The 16,084-nt window shown below is 36.5% G+C and overlaps 1 protein-coding gene across 1 annotated transcript in view; it reads left to right on the top strand.

The window, feature by feature from the left end:
* The first annotated feature begins 3,975 nt into the window (after positions 1–3,975).
* LOC107572904 (gamma-adducin-like) overlaps positions 3,976–16,084 on the top strand; it is a 27,402-nt gene continuing 15,293 nt past the window's right edge. Inside the window, exons 1-7 of the mRNA XM_016259331.1 lie at positions 3,976–4,038; positions 9,583–9,732; positions 9,871–10,014; positions 10,122–10,220; positions 11,213–11,386; positions 13,449–13,700; positions 15,356–15,472. Coding sequence (XP_016114817.1) covers positions 3,976–4,038; positions 9,583–9,732; positions 9,871–10,014; positions 10,122–10,220; positions 11,213–11,386; positions 13,449–13,700; positions 15,356–15,472 — 999 coding nt within the window. The remainder of the gene's footprint in view (positions 4,039–9,582; positions 9,733–9,870; positions 10,015–10,121; positions 10,221–11,212; positions 11,387–13,448; positions 13,701–15,355; positions 15,473–16,084) is intronic.

A 16,084-nucleotide genomic window follows, 5' to 3' on the forward strand; every position in this document is an offset into this window, starting at 1 on the left:
TATAACAAGGTTTAATCTGGCCGCAGAGGAACACAACTGGGTTGCCTGATATAAAGAGACGTAATCCCCAAAACAGAGCTTCCCACTTGTGCAATACGGAAATATCTGCTAAGTGTGCTACTTATCTTTGTCAACCTGGCAACCATGTGCTCGCGCTCTCTCTCCACTGTGGATAAACGCGCTTGCTTTCTGAAAACACCGGTTTTAGCTTTAGCTTGCAGTTTAGCAATCTCCACTTCAATATTCTATTCTCAGAAAAGTGTAATTCATCAAGTGTTCATTTAAGAGAGAGAGAGGCTGTGTATGTATGAATTACCACCGTTTTGCCGCGTTTCTCTATTTAACAGTGAATCTATGGCTTTAATTCCTGTAGAAACTGATGTTACCAACTCCTTGTTGAGAAAGATAATGTAGCTCTTGAGCGATTAAGCTATTTAGTTGATAAAACTGCGGGGAAGTGCTAAAAAGTTTAGAACTAAACTTTTATAATTTTTATTTTTTAAACGTAGAGAGTTCGTTAATTTGTGCAATGATAACCTACCAGCAATGTAAATATGATTTTTTAATATTAGAATAAGTACATTACAATATAAATTTATTAGAACGAGTACATTATTATTTATGGGCTTAAAAACAAGATGCAAACAATCAGAATATTGTACCTGGTGAATTAACTAGATTAACTTAATCTAGTTAATTAAGTGACACTTAATTAACTGAACAAACGAAGTGTAGAATGTTGTACACTTAAAAAAAAAAAAGTGACGTGACGTGTGGCCAAGTATGGTTACCCATACTAGGAATTAGTGCTCTGCATTTATCCCATCCAAAGTGCACACACACAGCAGTGAACAAACACACACCATGAACACACACCTGGAGCAGTGGGCAGCCATTTTTTTTGCTGCGGCGCCCGGGGAGCAGTTGGGGGTTCGGTGCCTTGCTCAAGGGCACCTCAGTCGTGGTATTGAAGGTGGGAGAGAGCGCTGTACATTCACTCCCCCCACCTACAATCCCTGCAGGTACGAGACTCGAACCCGCAATCTTTGGGTTACGAGTCCAACTCTCTAATCATTAGGCCATGACTTATGATTTGGGGTGTGCAGGATGGGTTATGTGCCAAAGTTTAATACTACTTAAAAGTATGATCAAAGCAAAGTTTTGCAGGCTACAAATGTCCATTATATAATGTCAATAGTGTTTCAATGTGTGAAGCGCATCTTACACAGATGTCACCTTCAAACCAAGCAGCTTTCTGTTGTTCAACATGGTGAATCCAACCTGAACCTGTTGCAAAATATGCATAGGCGAGTTCCCAATCCCGTGGATTCCTATTGAAAGACTGGATTTTACCAACTAAACTTGCCGAAAAACAGCAAATGTGGCCACACCTAAAGAAGTATTCAAATCCCTAACCGCAAGTATGAGCAATGTTTAGTAGTGTTTTGCTAAAGCAAGCATCACTTTAACTGTTACATAATGTGGCATGAGATTGCATGTCTATGGAGCAACTGCTGTAAACCGTTCCAAATGTTCATGTAACAGGAAATGTAACTTGTAATTTTGTTTTCTTTTTATTGCCGTTACGTGCACTGTAAAATGTGTTTATTTCACTCTTGCTTTATTTGTAAAGATGATCATATTTGTGTTTTTGCTGGACTGTTTTACAAGAAAGGTGACTGAGGACATACAACAGAAATCAAACCACACACCGGTTAAAGCATACGTTTAGTTTTCCTCTGTGATTTACCCTACTCTTACCATTTATTACATCATAAACTAAGACAAACTTTAAGCTCTCACTCCAAATGAAATGCAAGATTTTGCCACAGTTTCCTGACATCTCGTGAGAGAACAGCTAGGTCTTGTTTCAGTCCGTAATACAGCAGATATGTCCATACAGAAGTGGATCAACTTCCTATGGAGATGTGCTAGTATTCGATGTGTAACCGGTGCAGTAAGAATTACATGAGAAAGATGGGGCGTTTGTTTTTGTGTCAAAACAGTCACATGATATTAGCGACTATATAAATATGATCTGTATGAGGATGGATGCCATTCTGAGCTCATTAACAGCAGTGGGACAGCGTGTTTATTTTGAGCTGGTGGTGATATGGGGTGCGGCATCGACGGGTATGTGAAAGGCGTGTTGGGTGGCTTGTTACAGGGCAAGCATGTGATGCAATTTGATATTCAACCAGAGCTCTAGAGGAATCAGACATGCACAAGTACCTGTAAGGCCCGGTCAGACAGAACGCGATTTTTAATTGGTTCTATTGGCAGTGAGAGTTTTGCTCGCTGTTTATGCACCTTGGACGTCTCGCGTTTTAGCCACCTGCTGTGCCTCACTTTTTTGTTGGAGTGCTCTGAGCAGCCAAAAATCAACTCTGAGCAGAAAAGCGCCCGACGTCATTCGCGTTTTTTATTTTTATTTTTTTCATTGTCCAATCAAATGAATGGAGAGGCGGGACTTCCGTTGTGGTGACAGAAGTTTACACAGGGCTCCAAACTGCGTCGCATTTGCGGCCAAAAATATTAAATTGCGAGTGAAGTTTCTGCTGAGGTCGCCACTGGTGACTAGGCCCATGTATTTACATGTTATAACTTAAAAATTTGCATGTAATGCATTTTTTCCTGATTGTTTTGCGATCACATCTTTTGTTATGTTCACGTATTAAACTGAGATGATGCGCATCGAAGTTAACAATTCTCATTTATAATCATTAATAATATGGCTTCTTCTTAACAAGATCTTAGTCTATGCTGTGTTCTGTTAATGCATGAACTTCATTATTTGAAGCACAGCGTGCCGTCCAGTAATCGCAAAAAGCTTTGTGCTTTGTTACTTTTTAATAAACAAAGTATAAGCTTTAAAATTATTCAAAATTCATAACGAAATTCAAACAATAAATACAGTTTTGTTTTTGGCGCTCTTGAATGCGGCAGGCGCGGTCGTATTAGCGCCTCAGTTCAAGCGTCAAGTGAACCCATTTAATCTTTCTCTTTACTACTATAGTACATAATGAACATGAATTAACATCAAAAGGTAGGCTATTTTATAAGAGAGCCTACAGTACAGCTCACTGAAATGTCTCATGTAAAAGCTCATTCAGTGTTTCAAATTGCGGAAAACGTGTAAAGCTTGTAAACATTGCAACGTAGTATATATTTACCTCAGAATAACCGTTCGGTGTCCATAAGCTTATCAGTCAGCTAGAAAAATAACTATAAAGAGGAGCATTTTTCTATATTTATGCGCTATTGCATTTGAATGTTTTTACTTAACCTGTTGTCTACATGTTTCAACTCCTCCTATAAAATTGCATTTTACTAATTAAGAAAAACAGACTGAAAGTGTGAAAGACATACACTCTTAAAAATAAAGGTGCTTAAAAGGTGCTCTATAGGAAATGTAACTTGTAATTTTGTTTTCTTTTTATTGCCGTTACGTGCACTGTAAAATGTGTTTATTTCACTCTTGCTTTATTTGTAAAGATGATCATATTTGTGTTTTTGCTGGACTGTTTTACAAGAAAGGTGACTGAGGACATACAACAGAAATCAAACCACACACCGGTTAAAGCATACGTTTAGTTTTCCTCTGTGATTTACCCTACTCTTACCATTTATTACATCATAAACTAAGACAAACTTTAAGCTCTCACTCCAAATGAAATGCAAGATTTTGCCACAGTTTCCTGACATCTCGTGAGAGAACAGCTAGGTCTTGTTTCAGTCCGTAATACAGCAGATATGTCCATACAGAAGTGGATCAACTTCCTATGGAGATGTGCTAGTATTCGATGTGTAACCGGTGCAGTAAGAATTACATGAGAAAGATGGGGCGTTTGTTTTTGTGTCAAAACAGTCACATGATATTAGCGACTATATAAATATGATCTGTATGAGGATGGATGCCATTCTGAGCTCATTAACAGCAGTGGGACAGCGTGTTTATTTTGAGCTGGTGGTGATATGGGGTGCGGCATCGACGGGTATGTGAAAGGCGTGTTGGGTGGCTTGTTACAGGGCAAGCATGTGATGCAATTTGATATTCAACCAGAGCTCTAGAGGAATCAGACATGCACAAGTACCTGTAAGGCCCGGTCAGACAGAACGCGATTTTTAATTGGTTCTATTGGCAGTGAGAGTTTTGCTCGCTGTTTATGCACCTTGGACGTCTCGCGTTTTAGCCACCTGCTGTGCCTCACTTTTTTGTTGGAGTGCTCTGAGCAGCCAAAAATCAACTCTGAGCAGAAAAGCGCCCGACGTCATTCGCGTTTTTTATTTTTATTTTTTTCATTGTCCAATCAAATGAATGGAGAGGCGGGACTTCCGTTGTGGTGACAGAAGTTTACACAGGGCTCCAAACTGCGTCGCATTTGCGGCCAAAAATATTAAATTGCGAGTGAAGTTTCTGCTGAGGTCGCCACTGGTGACTAGGCCCATGTATTTACATGTTATAACTTAAAAATTTGCATGTAATGCATTTTTTCCTGATTGTTTTGCGATCACATCTTTTGTTATGTTCACGTATTAAACTGAGATGATGCGCATCGAAGTTAACAATTCTCATTTATAATCATTAATAATATGGCTTCTTCTTAACAAGATCTTAGTCTATGCTGTGTTCTGTTAATGCATGAACTTCATTATTTGAAGCACAGCGTGCCGTCCAGTAATCGCAAAAAGCTTTGTGCTTTGTTACTTTTTAATAAACAAAGTATAAGCTTTAAAATTATTCAAAATTCATAACGAAATTCAAACAATAAATACAGTTTTGTTTTTGGCGCTCTTGAATGCGGCAGGCGCGGTCGTATTAGCGCCTCAGTTCAAGCGTCAAGTGAACCCATTTAATCTTTCTCTTTACTACTGTAGTACATAATGAACATGAATTAACATCAAAAGGTAGGCTATTTTATAAGAGAGCCTACAGTACAGCTCACTGAAATGTCTCATGTAAAAGCTCATTCAGTGTTTCAAACTGCAGAAAACGTGTAAAGCTTGTAAACATTGCAACGTAGTATATATTTACCTCAGAATAACCGTTCGGTGTCCATAAGCTTATCAGTCAGCTAGAAAAATAACTATAAAGAGGAGCATTTTTCTATATTTATGCGCTATTGCATTTGAATGTTTTTACTTAACCTGTTGTCTACATGTTTCAACTCCTCCTATAAAATTGCATTTTACTAATTAAGAAAAACAGACTGAAAGTGTGAAAGACATACACTCTTAAAAATAAAGGTGCTTAAAAGGTGCTCTATTCCTCATAGAAGCATTTTTGGTTCCACAAAGAACCATTCAGTCAAAGGTTCTTTAAATAACCATCTCTTTCTCAACATTTTTTTAATCTGAAGAACCTTCTTTCGCAAAACACAAAGAACCTTTTGTGAAACGTAAAGGTTTTTCTGATGTTAAAGGTTCTTTATGAAACCATTTAGACAAAAAGGTTCTTCTATGGCATCGTGAAGCACCTTTATTTTTAAAAGTGTATGACAACATTTACAGGATGCACTGAGCCCAAACTACACTCAGCGGCCAAGTGATGCTTCTAGTTCATGATATTGGTACAGATTCGGTGTAATAAACAATGCGTGACTGTATATTTCAGTTGGAAAAGACATTTAGTTCCCACTTTAAGTGAACCTTAGTTCCCAGGTCATCAACACGATGGATTAAAATGCTGATAAAGTCAAGAAAAGATGAGACATAAACACATGACAGTATGATTGAAATGTTAAAATGTAAAAAAAAAAAAAAGTATAATAAAATAAGTAAAACATTTATTTTGTGGCACCTAAAAAAATTATTGATGGAAGAGAAACTTGTGGTGGCTGTCATGCTTTACCTGGAGCTGTATTCATTTATTTATTTTAAGTTGACAGTTTACTTAACAGCAAAACAAAGATTTTAGAGAGTTCACACTATAATCCTTGATTAGACTGACAGGACAGCTGATTTGGTGGTTGCCTAGAACATTAAAAAACCTGCAGCACACTCTTTGCTCTTTTCTAAATTAAAAAAAGTAAACTTGAAAAACGCGTTCTGCCTTATTCACTCCAAAAACAACACACACAACCAATGATTGATGAATAATAATACTAATACGGATTGCTACTAAAAGTTTGGAGTGTACGTTTTCTTTTTCTTTTTTCTTTATGAAGTCTCTCATGTTCATCAAGTCTACATTTATTATTAAAAGTACAGTAAAAACTAATATTTCTAAATATTTTTACAATTTAAAATAACTGTTTTCTGTTTGAATATATTTGAAAATGTAATTTATTCCTGTGGTGACAGCTGATTTTTAAGGATTTTTTGATCAATTGAAAGTTTAAAAGAACAGCATTTATTTGACATAGAAATGATCTACTATCTCTGCTGTCACTTTTGATAAATTTAATGCATCCTTGCTGAATAAAATATAAATTTCTTAAAGAGCAGGTCATATGGGTTTTTGAAAAATATCTCTTTTGCAGTTTATAACGTAGCTATCCTTAAATGAAAACAATCTGCAAAGTTGTTAATCAAAAAAGTGCATGATAAATAAAGATTGTCTCTCAAAAGAGAGTCGATTCTGAATCGCCTTAACGAGTCGTCATATTTTCTAATCTTTTGCCTGTTACTGGTACACGTCACTGGGTAACACATTTACATAATCCCCACCTGCCCGCGAAATACGAACAGAGTCTGACCTGCGCACAAACACTTCCGCTAGTTAATGTGTTTACATCATGTCGAGAAGATGCTGTGTTCAAGGATACCACAGAAATACAATTCAAACCTTTTGTTGTGTGCATGTCATTTTACCAAGGACTGCTTCTCTAATCGTTGGCTTCTAATCTTCTTTATTTGGACTAACAAGCTCTCTGAACCCACAACCTGTAAGTACGATTGATACGTTATGTGTACATTCTCAATTGAGTGCTCAACATTTCAACATTTCATTATGTGATGTATAGGGATGTAACGGTATGAAAATTTCATATCACGATTATAGTGACCAAAGTTATCACGATTATCAATATTATCACGGTTTTGTTAAAATTAGATGAAAACGTTCAAAAGAACTGATACACACACTGAAAACATTACTGTATATATATATATATATATATATACACACACAATGTGATTTCCGTTAGTAATCATGTGATCTTCGGTTAGGAGGTCTTGTGATGCTTTTTAAAGCAAAGTTGGGGTTGATTTTGAGTTCACATACAAACATAAATAGAATAGGCTAATTAAATTGTTCTATTTTAATGCAAGACAACATATTTTTCATCAGTGATAAAAATATGATTTAAGACGGTAGTGTAAGCAAGTTTAGTTTGAAAACGTTTAATAGTAAATAAGACACAATTAGACAATATTTGAATAAAATAATAATAATAAATATGTATTTGCAACAACTGATGGAGTACTGAATGCTGCACGCACGCGCAGCGTTGTCAAGGTAACATTTGGTCAGTCATTCCCTTTGCCAAGGGAGTTCCAAATGCTTATACGAGACAGTAATACCCTGCACACTTCAAAGAACGAGTAGGGCATAGGGATGCTCGCTTCTGTTTGGATTTTGCCCCATGTCTCTTGTATCACCACGGAGGCGCAGACGCGGCTCTCTCGTTTCATTCAAATGCAGCTTGCCGTCTTGCATCTCAGTTTTTGATTGTATTGAAAATGAAATCAGAGGAATTTAGTATTAATACTACTATAATTTTGCTGTAGTGATCATATTGTCCTGACGATTGTTTTGTACACCGTTCATAATGGATTTATAAACGGGTAAGATTTCAAAACATTAATCTCAATTCAATATTTCATATCCCCGTATTTATATATATAATTTTAGGTAAACAAAAAAAATATGTGTAATAAGTAAACTATGAATATACAATACATTATCCCTTAAATGTCAACCTTATAGTTTGAACGTTCGTTCGTCTTGGCTCAAAGCCACTTGCTGAGAACTTTTCTTCGCGGAAGCTTTGCATTAAACAAGTGAGATAACGAAATATTTAATCTCTAATCAATATTTGTTGTCCAATTATTTGCCCAGTTAGTTTTGTTATTGAGGTAAAAGTTACCTTGCATTCGCTAAATATCAGTGGGTGGTGGTAACGAAGATGACTGAGCAAATTTAATGCGTTTCCCCCTTTTGCAGCTACTTTCTTCTAGCAAGATCAGCAGACAGGGTGACCGTCCTCGATTAAATTGCCTTCAGGACTCTTGTAAAAGTCACTGCCTTCCGCCATTTCCTTTCGTGCAAAAAAAACAAAACAACAACAACATTGCATGCTGCTTCTGCGTCAGACTGATGCTGGCTGGACAGGATTTACCGCGAGTTTTCAAAATTGTGATAATCAAACACGGTTTTGATGATAATTAAATTTTAAATCGTGATTTATCATAAAACCGGTAATCGTTCCATCCCTAGTGATGTATACCTAGTGCAGCTTTAGGTTTCCAGGTAAAGCACGATATTATATATAATTCGCTGTGAACCCACTATTTCCTAAGAGTGTGTCGATTCATGTAGACTGACGTCGTTCTAATTACTTCGTTTAATAATAATGTAGTGTAGCACACAGACTTTATAATCATTGTGAAATTGCTGTTTATTTTGTCTGTCGTTCTTCAAACATTACAGTAGACATATTTGGGTTTACAAACTGTATTGTTTCATCAGTTAGTCACGTTAGCACTCGGCTAACGTATCCACCATTATTGTTTTAAGTGTTCACAGTTCAGCAGCTAAACTTTAGCTGGGGGCACGATTCGCATGCATAAGTGTTTTTGTATTTTATGTCATTATTATAAGAACGGATTGGACCACTATATTATTGTTTTATGTAAAGGTGCTTTTTTCAATGGTAGCGCTCGCTAACTTGCTCAAGGACTCCTCTCTGTGCCAATCACAACAGGCTTGGCCAGCTGACCAATCAGAGCAGAGTAGGCTTATGGATGGGAGGGGTTTGCTCCGAACTTGCTTGGAACGAATCGTTTCGAAATCATTGGCAAATTACTCTAATATTAAATGTATATTCTGAGAAAATTACAATGTTTTCTGACCTTAGATGCTTTTAAACCTGTTGTAGGGGACTCCAACACAATATTAGGACACTTTAAAATACCATATGACCTGCTCTTTAAAAAAATCTTAGTGACACCAAACCTTTGAACGTTAGTGTAAATCAGCTTAATCAGGCTGTAAACTTCCTGGGGGTTTTCCCCTTTGGCCATCCTCTGTTGACATAACCAGGAACTGGATGCATTAACTGAACATTAACATTAACTGAATCATCCACCAGTTCTCAGTGTATCTCCAATGACAGTTCCTTCCTGATTAGGTGCACTGTGTCAGGATTAAAAGAAAATAAGAGATAGTGTAGGATGTGTATTTATACTTCTGATTTGTTTAATAAGCAATCAGATACAAGAGATCAGATACTACTATTTCTTTAATAAATCTTGTGTAGCCTCAGTTTTTTTGTGTTTTAGGAGGGTTCAATGTATTTACCCTACATTTTCACAATCATCTTCAGTCATAAACTACTTTGAATTTCTTTCATTCTTTAGGTGAAGGTAAATATTCTCGGCGACGTGATCGATCAGGGCTCCACCAACCTGCAGATCGACCCGGTCGGCTTCAGCCCTCACGCTGCCATCTACTCCGTGAGACCCGACGTGCGCTGCGTCATTCACATACGCACACCAGCCACTGCTGCTGTAAGGTTCCGTCCAGTCCCACCTGCTTTTGCTCCATATGCACTATCACCAATTTCAAAGCAATATGTAGCTTATATTGAAATTATGACTGTTTTTGTAAATCACCATGACTTGCATTAATCTCTTATGCCATGTCAGGTGTCGTCTATGAAGTGCGGCCTTCTGCCCATCTCTCAGGAGGCTCTGATCCTGGGTGACATTGCATATTACAACTACCAAGGCAGTCTGGATGAGCAAGAGGAGCGCATAGAGCTCCAGAAAGCCCTCGGACCATCAACGAAGGTAAACTGCCTCCACAATTCAGTACTTGCCATTCAGAATGAAAGTGTAAAGGGCAGTTAAGATTGTAAATGTGCAAGATAATTACGTATGTGTTGTGTGTGTTGCAGGTGTTGGTTTTAAGGAATCATGGGGTTGTAGCTCTCGGGGAGACCATTGAAGAGGCCTTTCACTACATTTACAACGCTCAGTTTGCCTGTGAAATACAAGTAAAACTTTCTTAATTCTTGTAGACTTTCACAGTTTATTTATTGGATTTTAGTGATGCGTTTTAAACACAAAATACAAATGGCTAACAGAATATAGCCCATACTAGACTGACTCACAGGTATTGAATGAAGGGTGAAGAACCACCAAATGTCAAAATACTGTAGCACCATCTTGTCTGAAAAACATGTTTTTATCATGACAAATTATTATTATTATTATTATTATTTTCGCTATAAATTTTTCTGAATTAATTTTTTATTGAAAAGGACTTTGTTTTAATGATTCATTTAAATTTTAGTAATTAAGAACCATGTCTAATTAAATCATGAAACCTCTGCAATTTAACTATTTATTAAAAATTGAGCGAAAATCACGTTTTTAGGGCCTTATGAAATAAGTTTCTTTGTCAAATTCCGTTTTATTTAATTTTTTAAAAAAAAATTTAAATCTAATTCTGTTTTTTTTTTTCTTTTTTTTTTTTCTAGGTTTGTTTTCTGGATTCCATTTTAATGGTTTAATTAAATAATAAAAAAGCATATCTAATCAATTGCATTCATAAAAACAACTTATTACGATATTTAAAGTTTTAATCAAATGAAAATTTAACAAACCCTTTTATGTCAAGCAAAGTGCTGCCCAACAGAGGTTTACAACAGAGAACAATTGTGTGATTATTCCTTAAAAAAATTACATTTTAATAATTTATTAGTAGTAGTACTAGTAGTACATTGAGATGTGCATTCTACTGTACAGTTGTAGTATATTTCACAATTTCTTCTTCAATGGAACACGCCCCAATAATATTCATCAAGTTCAAAGAATGTTTTATATCCATAATTGTTAATCCAAAATAAAATGTTTGCATTTATTTTAGAAGTTTGTATTGTTTACAAAATCCTGAATCTTTATGTATCTGTAAGCTGATATGGCAGTAAATTTCAATAAAACCAGTACATTTCTGTAAAAATTCAGCACATTTGTGTCTCTGTAGGTGAATGCGTTCTCATGTGCTGGAGGAGTGGAGAACCTGATCGTGTTGGATCTGGAGAAGTATAAACCTCGGACACAGGGGGTGGCAGAAGCCGGGGTAAACATGGGCTCTCAGCACAAGTGGAGGCTGGGAGAGCTGGAGTTCGAGTCGCTCATGAGAATGCTGGACAACCTGGTATGTGCTTGTGTGAGACTCGACTACATTTACTACCAGTGAACTCTGTGCCAGTCGTGTCCCAGTGTGATACAGATACAGAAGACGGGTGGATATGAACTCTGATTTAGAGCAAGTAGTTGAGCCAAAAACAGCCAGAAGCATCTGCTAAATGACCACTTACTACTAGTCCAGCTGTGTTTGAGAGGAATAATCACTGCAGAGAGATTGGAAAATCACTTCTTTCTTCATCTTTTAGCCTTTTTCTTTTCCTGCCCTCCTTCCTCTCCTATTAGGCGGACAAAAAGAGACAGACGTGAAGAGAGAGACAAACTGGAGTTGAAGAGCACTTCTGCCAAAACTGCTCTCTTCTTTCTGTCCGTCTCTTTCTCCAGCTGTGCAGACGCGCTGTTTTCTCTCTCTCTGTCCGTGTGAGATAGGGCAGAATACAGGCATGTGGAAAGTCTGTTTTCTCAGCTGCGGCAGAAGAATGGAGTAATGTGGAAGATGATAACAATATGGTGTGACGTCACCAGCTTTCAGTGAACCAATACGGTTTACTTGATTCTGCTGGAGAGTTTCAGCTTATGGTTACATAATGCACTTAAAATGCAGATGGACCTTTAAAAAGTTGTGAAATTTTTTTTTTCTGCCAAGTCAGTTTCCAAGCAGCGGCTCATTATATAAACAAATTCATTTGAATAATTCAGTTGAATTATTCATTAAAGGTCCCCTGAAATGCTTAGAAACATGCAGCGTTACTCTGTGTTGACGTCATTTTAACTGAAACAGGAAGACAGGGCGGGACATATCAAGCAGCCCCGCCCCTTTTTAAAATGGCCAATAGCGTTCGTTTATCACAGCTTGAGCTAGAGCCGTTGAGCTCTGTAAAGCCGCATTTGACAGGGTATGCCAGCCACAATCTCATCCATATTGTGTAGAATTCAAATAGCTCTGATACATTTTGTGGTCTGCGCCGACTCGTGCATGTGATCCGCTCCGTGCTATCATGTCTCTGAACCGGAGCAGACTGTGTGTGTGGTGCGGTGGTTAGCGTGACACAGCGCGAAACCAGACTTAATTTTTTCCTCAATGGAAAGCATATTTACACTGTTTGAATCGTTCCCTGTCCCCTATATAGTGCACTACGTGCCATTCACTGTACAGAAAATACTAATTCTGTGGACAAGTAACCGATTTCAGCTGCAGCTTCAGCGTCTATTTTATAGTGTAGGGGGCGGGCGCTTTGGATTCTAGAGAGCATTTGATTGAACAGAAAGTTTGATGAGAAGCTGAAGTACGATGTGACGTCAAAAAAATCGTTGAGCCGTTTTGGCGGAAGTGACGAACTGCAAGCTTTGAATGCTTATATCTCCTAAATGTGAATTTTGTCACTGTTTTGGAGCACACTGCCTTATAGATAACCTTAAGACTAACATATTGATACTAACACCCAAAAAACTTTCATTTTGATTTCATGGGGAGCTCATTCATAAAAGGCAATTAAATGATTTAAGAATAGGTCTCGTTTTTATGGTTACTAGAATTTGACTATTTTTATTTGTATTATTAAATATTAGAATAATAGTATTAAATGTATGTATGTATATATGTATTAATAATATATACATTATAAATAACTTATTATATACTTACATTTATTTTAAGATCTTTCATAAGTGTAGTTACTAGAACTTGACTAGTTTATTTATTTATTTATTTATTTTAAGCTCAGTCATAAAAGTGATAAATAAAAAAGAAAAACTTTATTAGAAACAGGCCTCATCCTTATAGTTTCTGGAATTTGACTAGTTTTATATTTATATATATGTATTAATATTATATATAATTTGCTATTTATATTAGATATATTATAATACACGCACACGCACACAATTTTAATTTGGGTTTCTAATTATATTTGTATTTATACTTGCATGTACTTTTGTTAGTGTTTTTTATTTATTTATTCAAAGGTTTTTTAAATATTCATTTATTAATAGATTTTTTTCTTTTTTTTTCTATTTCCGTTATAAATTTGTTTTGCAGTTTGTCATTATACAAATAGATTTTTTACTTTCAGGGTTACAGGACAGGCTACACGTACCGGCACCCCATTGTGCGGGAGAAACCGCGACACAAGAGCGAAGTGGAGATTCCTGCAACAGTGACAGCATTCCTGTTTGACGACGATGATGCTCCACGTTTCCCACTGAAGTTACTGCAGCAGCGACAGCAGAGAGAGAAAACACGCTGGCTCAATTCACCCAACTGCTACATGAAGGTGAACGTGTCGGACGGGGTGAATGAGGAGAACGGACGCACCAAGACCACGGTAAGACTCGGTTCATCTCTGTTATGGTGATCTGGGATGTGTGCAGTCCAGTTTTCGGAAGCCTTTTGAAGGAAAAAAGGGGATTGCTGTAAAAGTAGTAAATCTTTCTTATCAGAAAGTCCGCCAGTGGATTATGTGAAAGAACAAGAATGTGGTTATTTCCTGGGCATGTACCTAACGGTCTAGCTGCAGATGAAATGAACTCCAATTTTCTGTCATCACAGATAAAGTTTTGAAGCCTCATTACTTTTGTCAGTTGACTGGAGGAGGCCACTGCCTTCAAGCCTGATGCCAAACACAGTTCCCTCCTGACCTCTAGTGGTCAAGGCTTTAGTATTAGAGCTTTGCCTTCATTTTTAGGGCCCTATGAAATTATTATGGATTTCATTTTAATGGTTAAATTAAATTTATAAAAAGGCATTAATAAAAATTTATATTTAATTGAAATCATGAAACTCAATTTAAAATTTATTAAAAGTTTAACAAAAAAATTAATTTTGGGGGCCCTTATAACATCTTATATTCTGTTTTATTTTCCCCAAGTTTTGTGTTTTCCATTTAATTTTTTTTAATTCTATTTTACCAGTTTAATTAAATTTAAGTAATAAAAAGGCATATTTAATTCATTTAAATCATGGAACTTATACAATTTAACAATAATTTATTAAAAGTTGAACAAATATTACGTCTTTAGAGCCCTATGAATTCTGTTTTTTTTTTTTCACATTCAGTTTTCTGTTTTTATTTTCCTGAATTCCATTTGAATGGTTTAATACAATTTTAATAATCATAAAACATGTTTACTCTAATGTATTCATAAACCTTTTTTTAAATTTGTATCAATTTATTAAACATTTTTATAATAATTGAGTCCTATTAAATGTTTTATTTTGTTAGAAATTATTTTATGTCTGTTTAAATTTTCTGGATTTGACTTAATACAAATTAAAGGCATAAAACATGAACAGTTTAATATTTTAAAATGTCATCAAATGAAAATTTATAGTTATTTTATTTTTTTGTCAAACAAATTGCTGCACTGCAGAGGTTCTCTGTTAAAATTGAAATATGATTATAAAATAAAGTGTTAATAATTGTATTATATTATTATTTATTTTGAGATGTACAATCTACAGTACAGTAGTAATATGTCTGTCTTAAGTTAAACCTAACATTTATTTTGACGGGTTGTTGTGAAGTTTCTGTTTATATATGTGATGATAGTTTTTATCAACCGAGCTGGTGAAATGTTACTGAATTTGACTCTCAGAGCATCTCTAGAGATGAAGTTCATGTGTTCTCGTCCTCATATAATGAGACTGCAGACACTGAAAACACCACGTGTGTCACGCATGCTTCAGTATGTGTAGTAGACGAAACTTTGCTGTGCTGCACTTTCACCAAGAATGAAATGTCAGACTTGACCAAGTCTAGATCTATAGCTCAAAACTAGACATTTGTGCAAATGTTTTCATGGCAAAAATATGTACTTGGTATGAATGAGTTCAACATTGAGAGAATTTGTTACAACTCTTTCAAATCAGCTGTCGCTAGACTTTACGCCAACTCTGAATGCTCTCGGAGGGCTTTAAAATCTCATCCTGTATTTATTTTCGTGAATTCTGTACTAAATCTCTTTTACACCACCTCTGCAGTGGATGAAGTCAGACGACAGTGGAAACAACAGCGGGACTCCGATCCGCATTGAAGATCCAAATCAGTTTGTTCCTCTGAACACGAACCCCAATGAAGTTCTGGAGAAGAGAAATAAGGTGAGTTATGTGTGCGATTTTTAAAGGATCCTTTTCACATTTACGGGGCTCTCTGAAGAAAGCTGGTAACCAAACAGTTGCTGGTAGCAGAGCATGTGAGTGGAGCGGAGCGGGGAGCGGAGTGGTAATATTTCCTTAAGAGCGCAGAGCGCCTTTCTGAAGATTCCGCTCCGCTCGCTCAATACGCTCAGTGCCGCTCGCTCAACCCAGAATGCCCTTTGGTGATTTGCTTGTTCGAGATCGAGAATCTGTAGCGATCAAGAATAGTAGAGCAGTTAAGGAGTTCAGATATTGTTTCAACGAAGTTGCAAGCCTTATGTAAAAATCAAAGTTAAGAATGAGCAGGGAGAAGAAACTGAGAGGGAGTGTGGGGAGACTGTTAAAGTTAGTAAAGATTTATATTGGAATCTGAAGCGGCACATTGCCAGAAAGCACGAGGATGTGCTACGCAAACATGGTGCAGCAAAAGGTAAGCTAGTTAGACCAACATACCATAATAAATGAATAAACAGCTAGGCTAAGGTTATATTCGGTTGTACGGAGCCCTGATCATGACATGCAGACAATCACGGCCAACGAATTTAGAATAGGCTAGTTCTCTTTTATGCTAGG

Source organism: Sinocyclocheilus grahami, unplaced genomic scaffold (assembly GCF_001515645.1).
Source record: "Sinocyclocheilus grahami isolate Dianchi unplaced genomic scaffold, SAMN03320097.WGS_v1.1 scaffold1831.1, whole genome shotgun sequence".
NCBI lineage: Eukaryota > Metazoa > Chordata > Actinopteri > Cypriniformes > Cyprinidae > Sinocyclocheilus > Sinocyclocheilus grahami.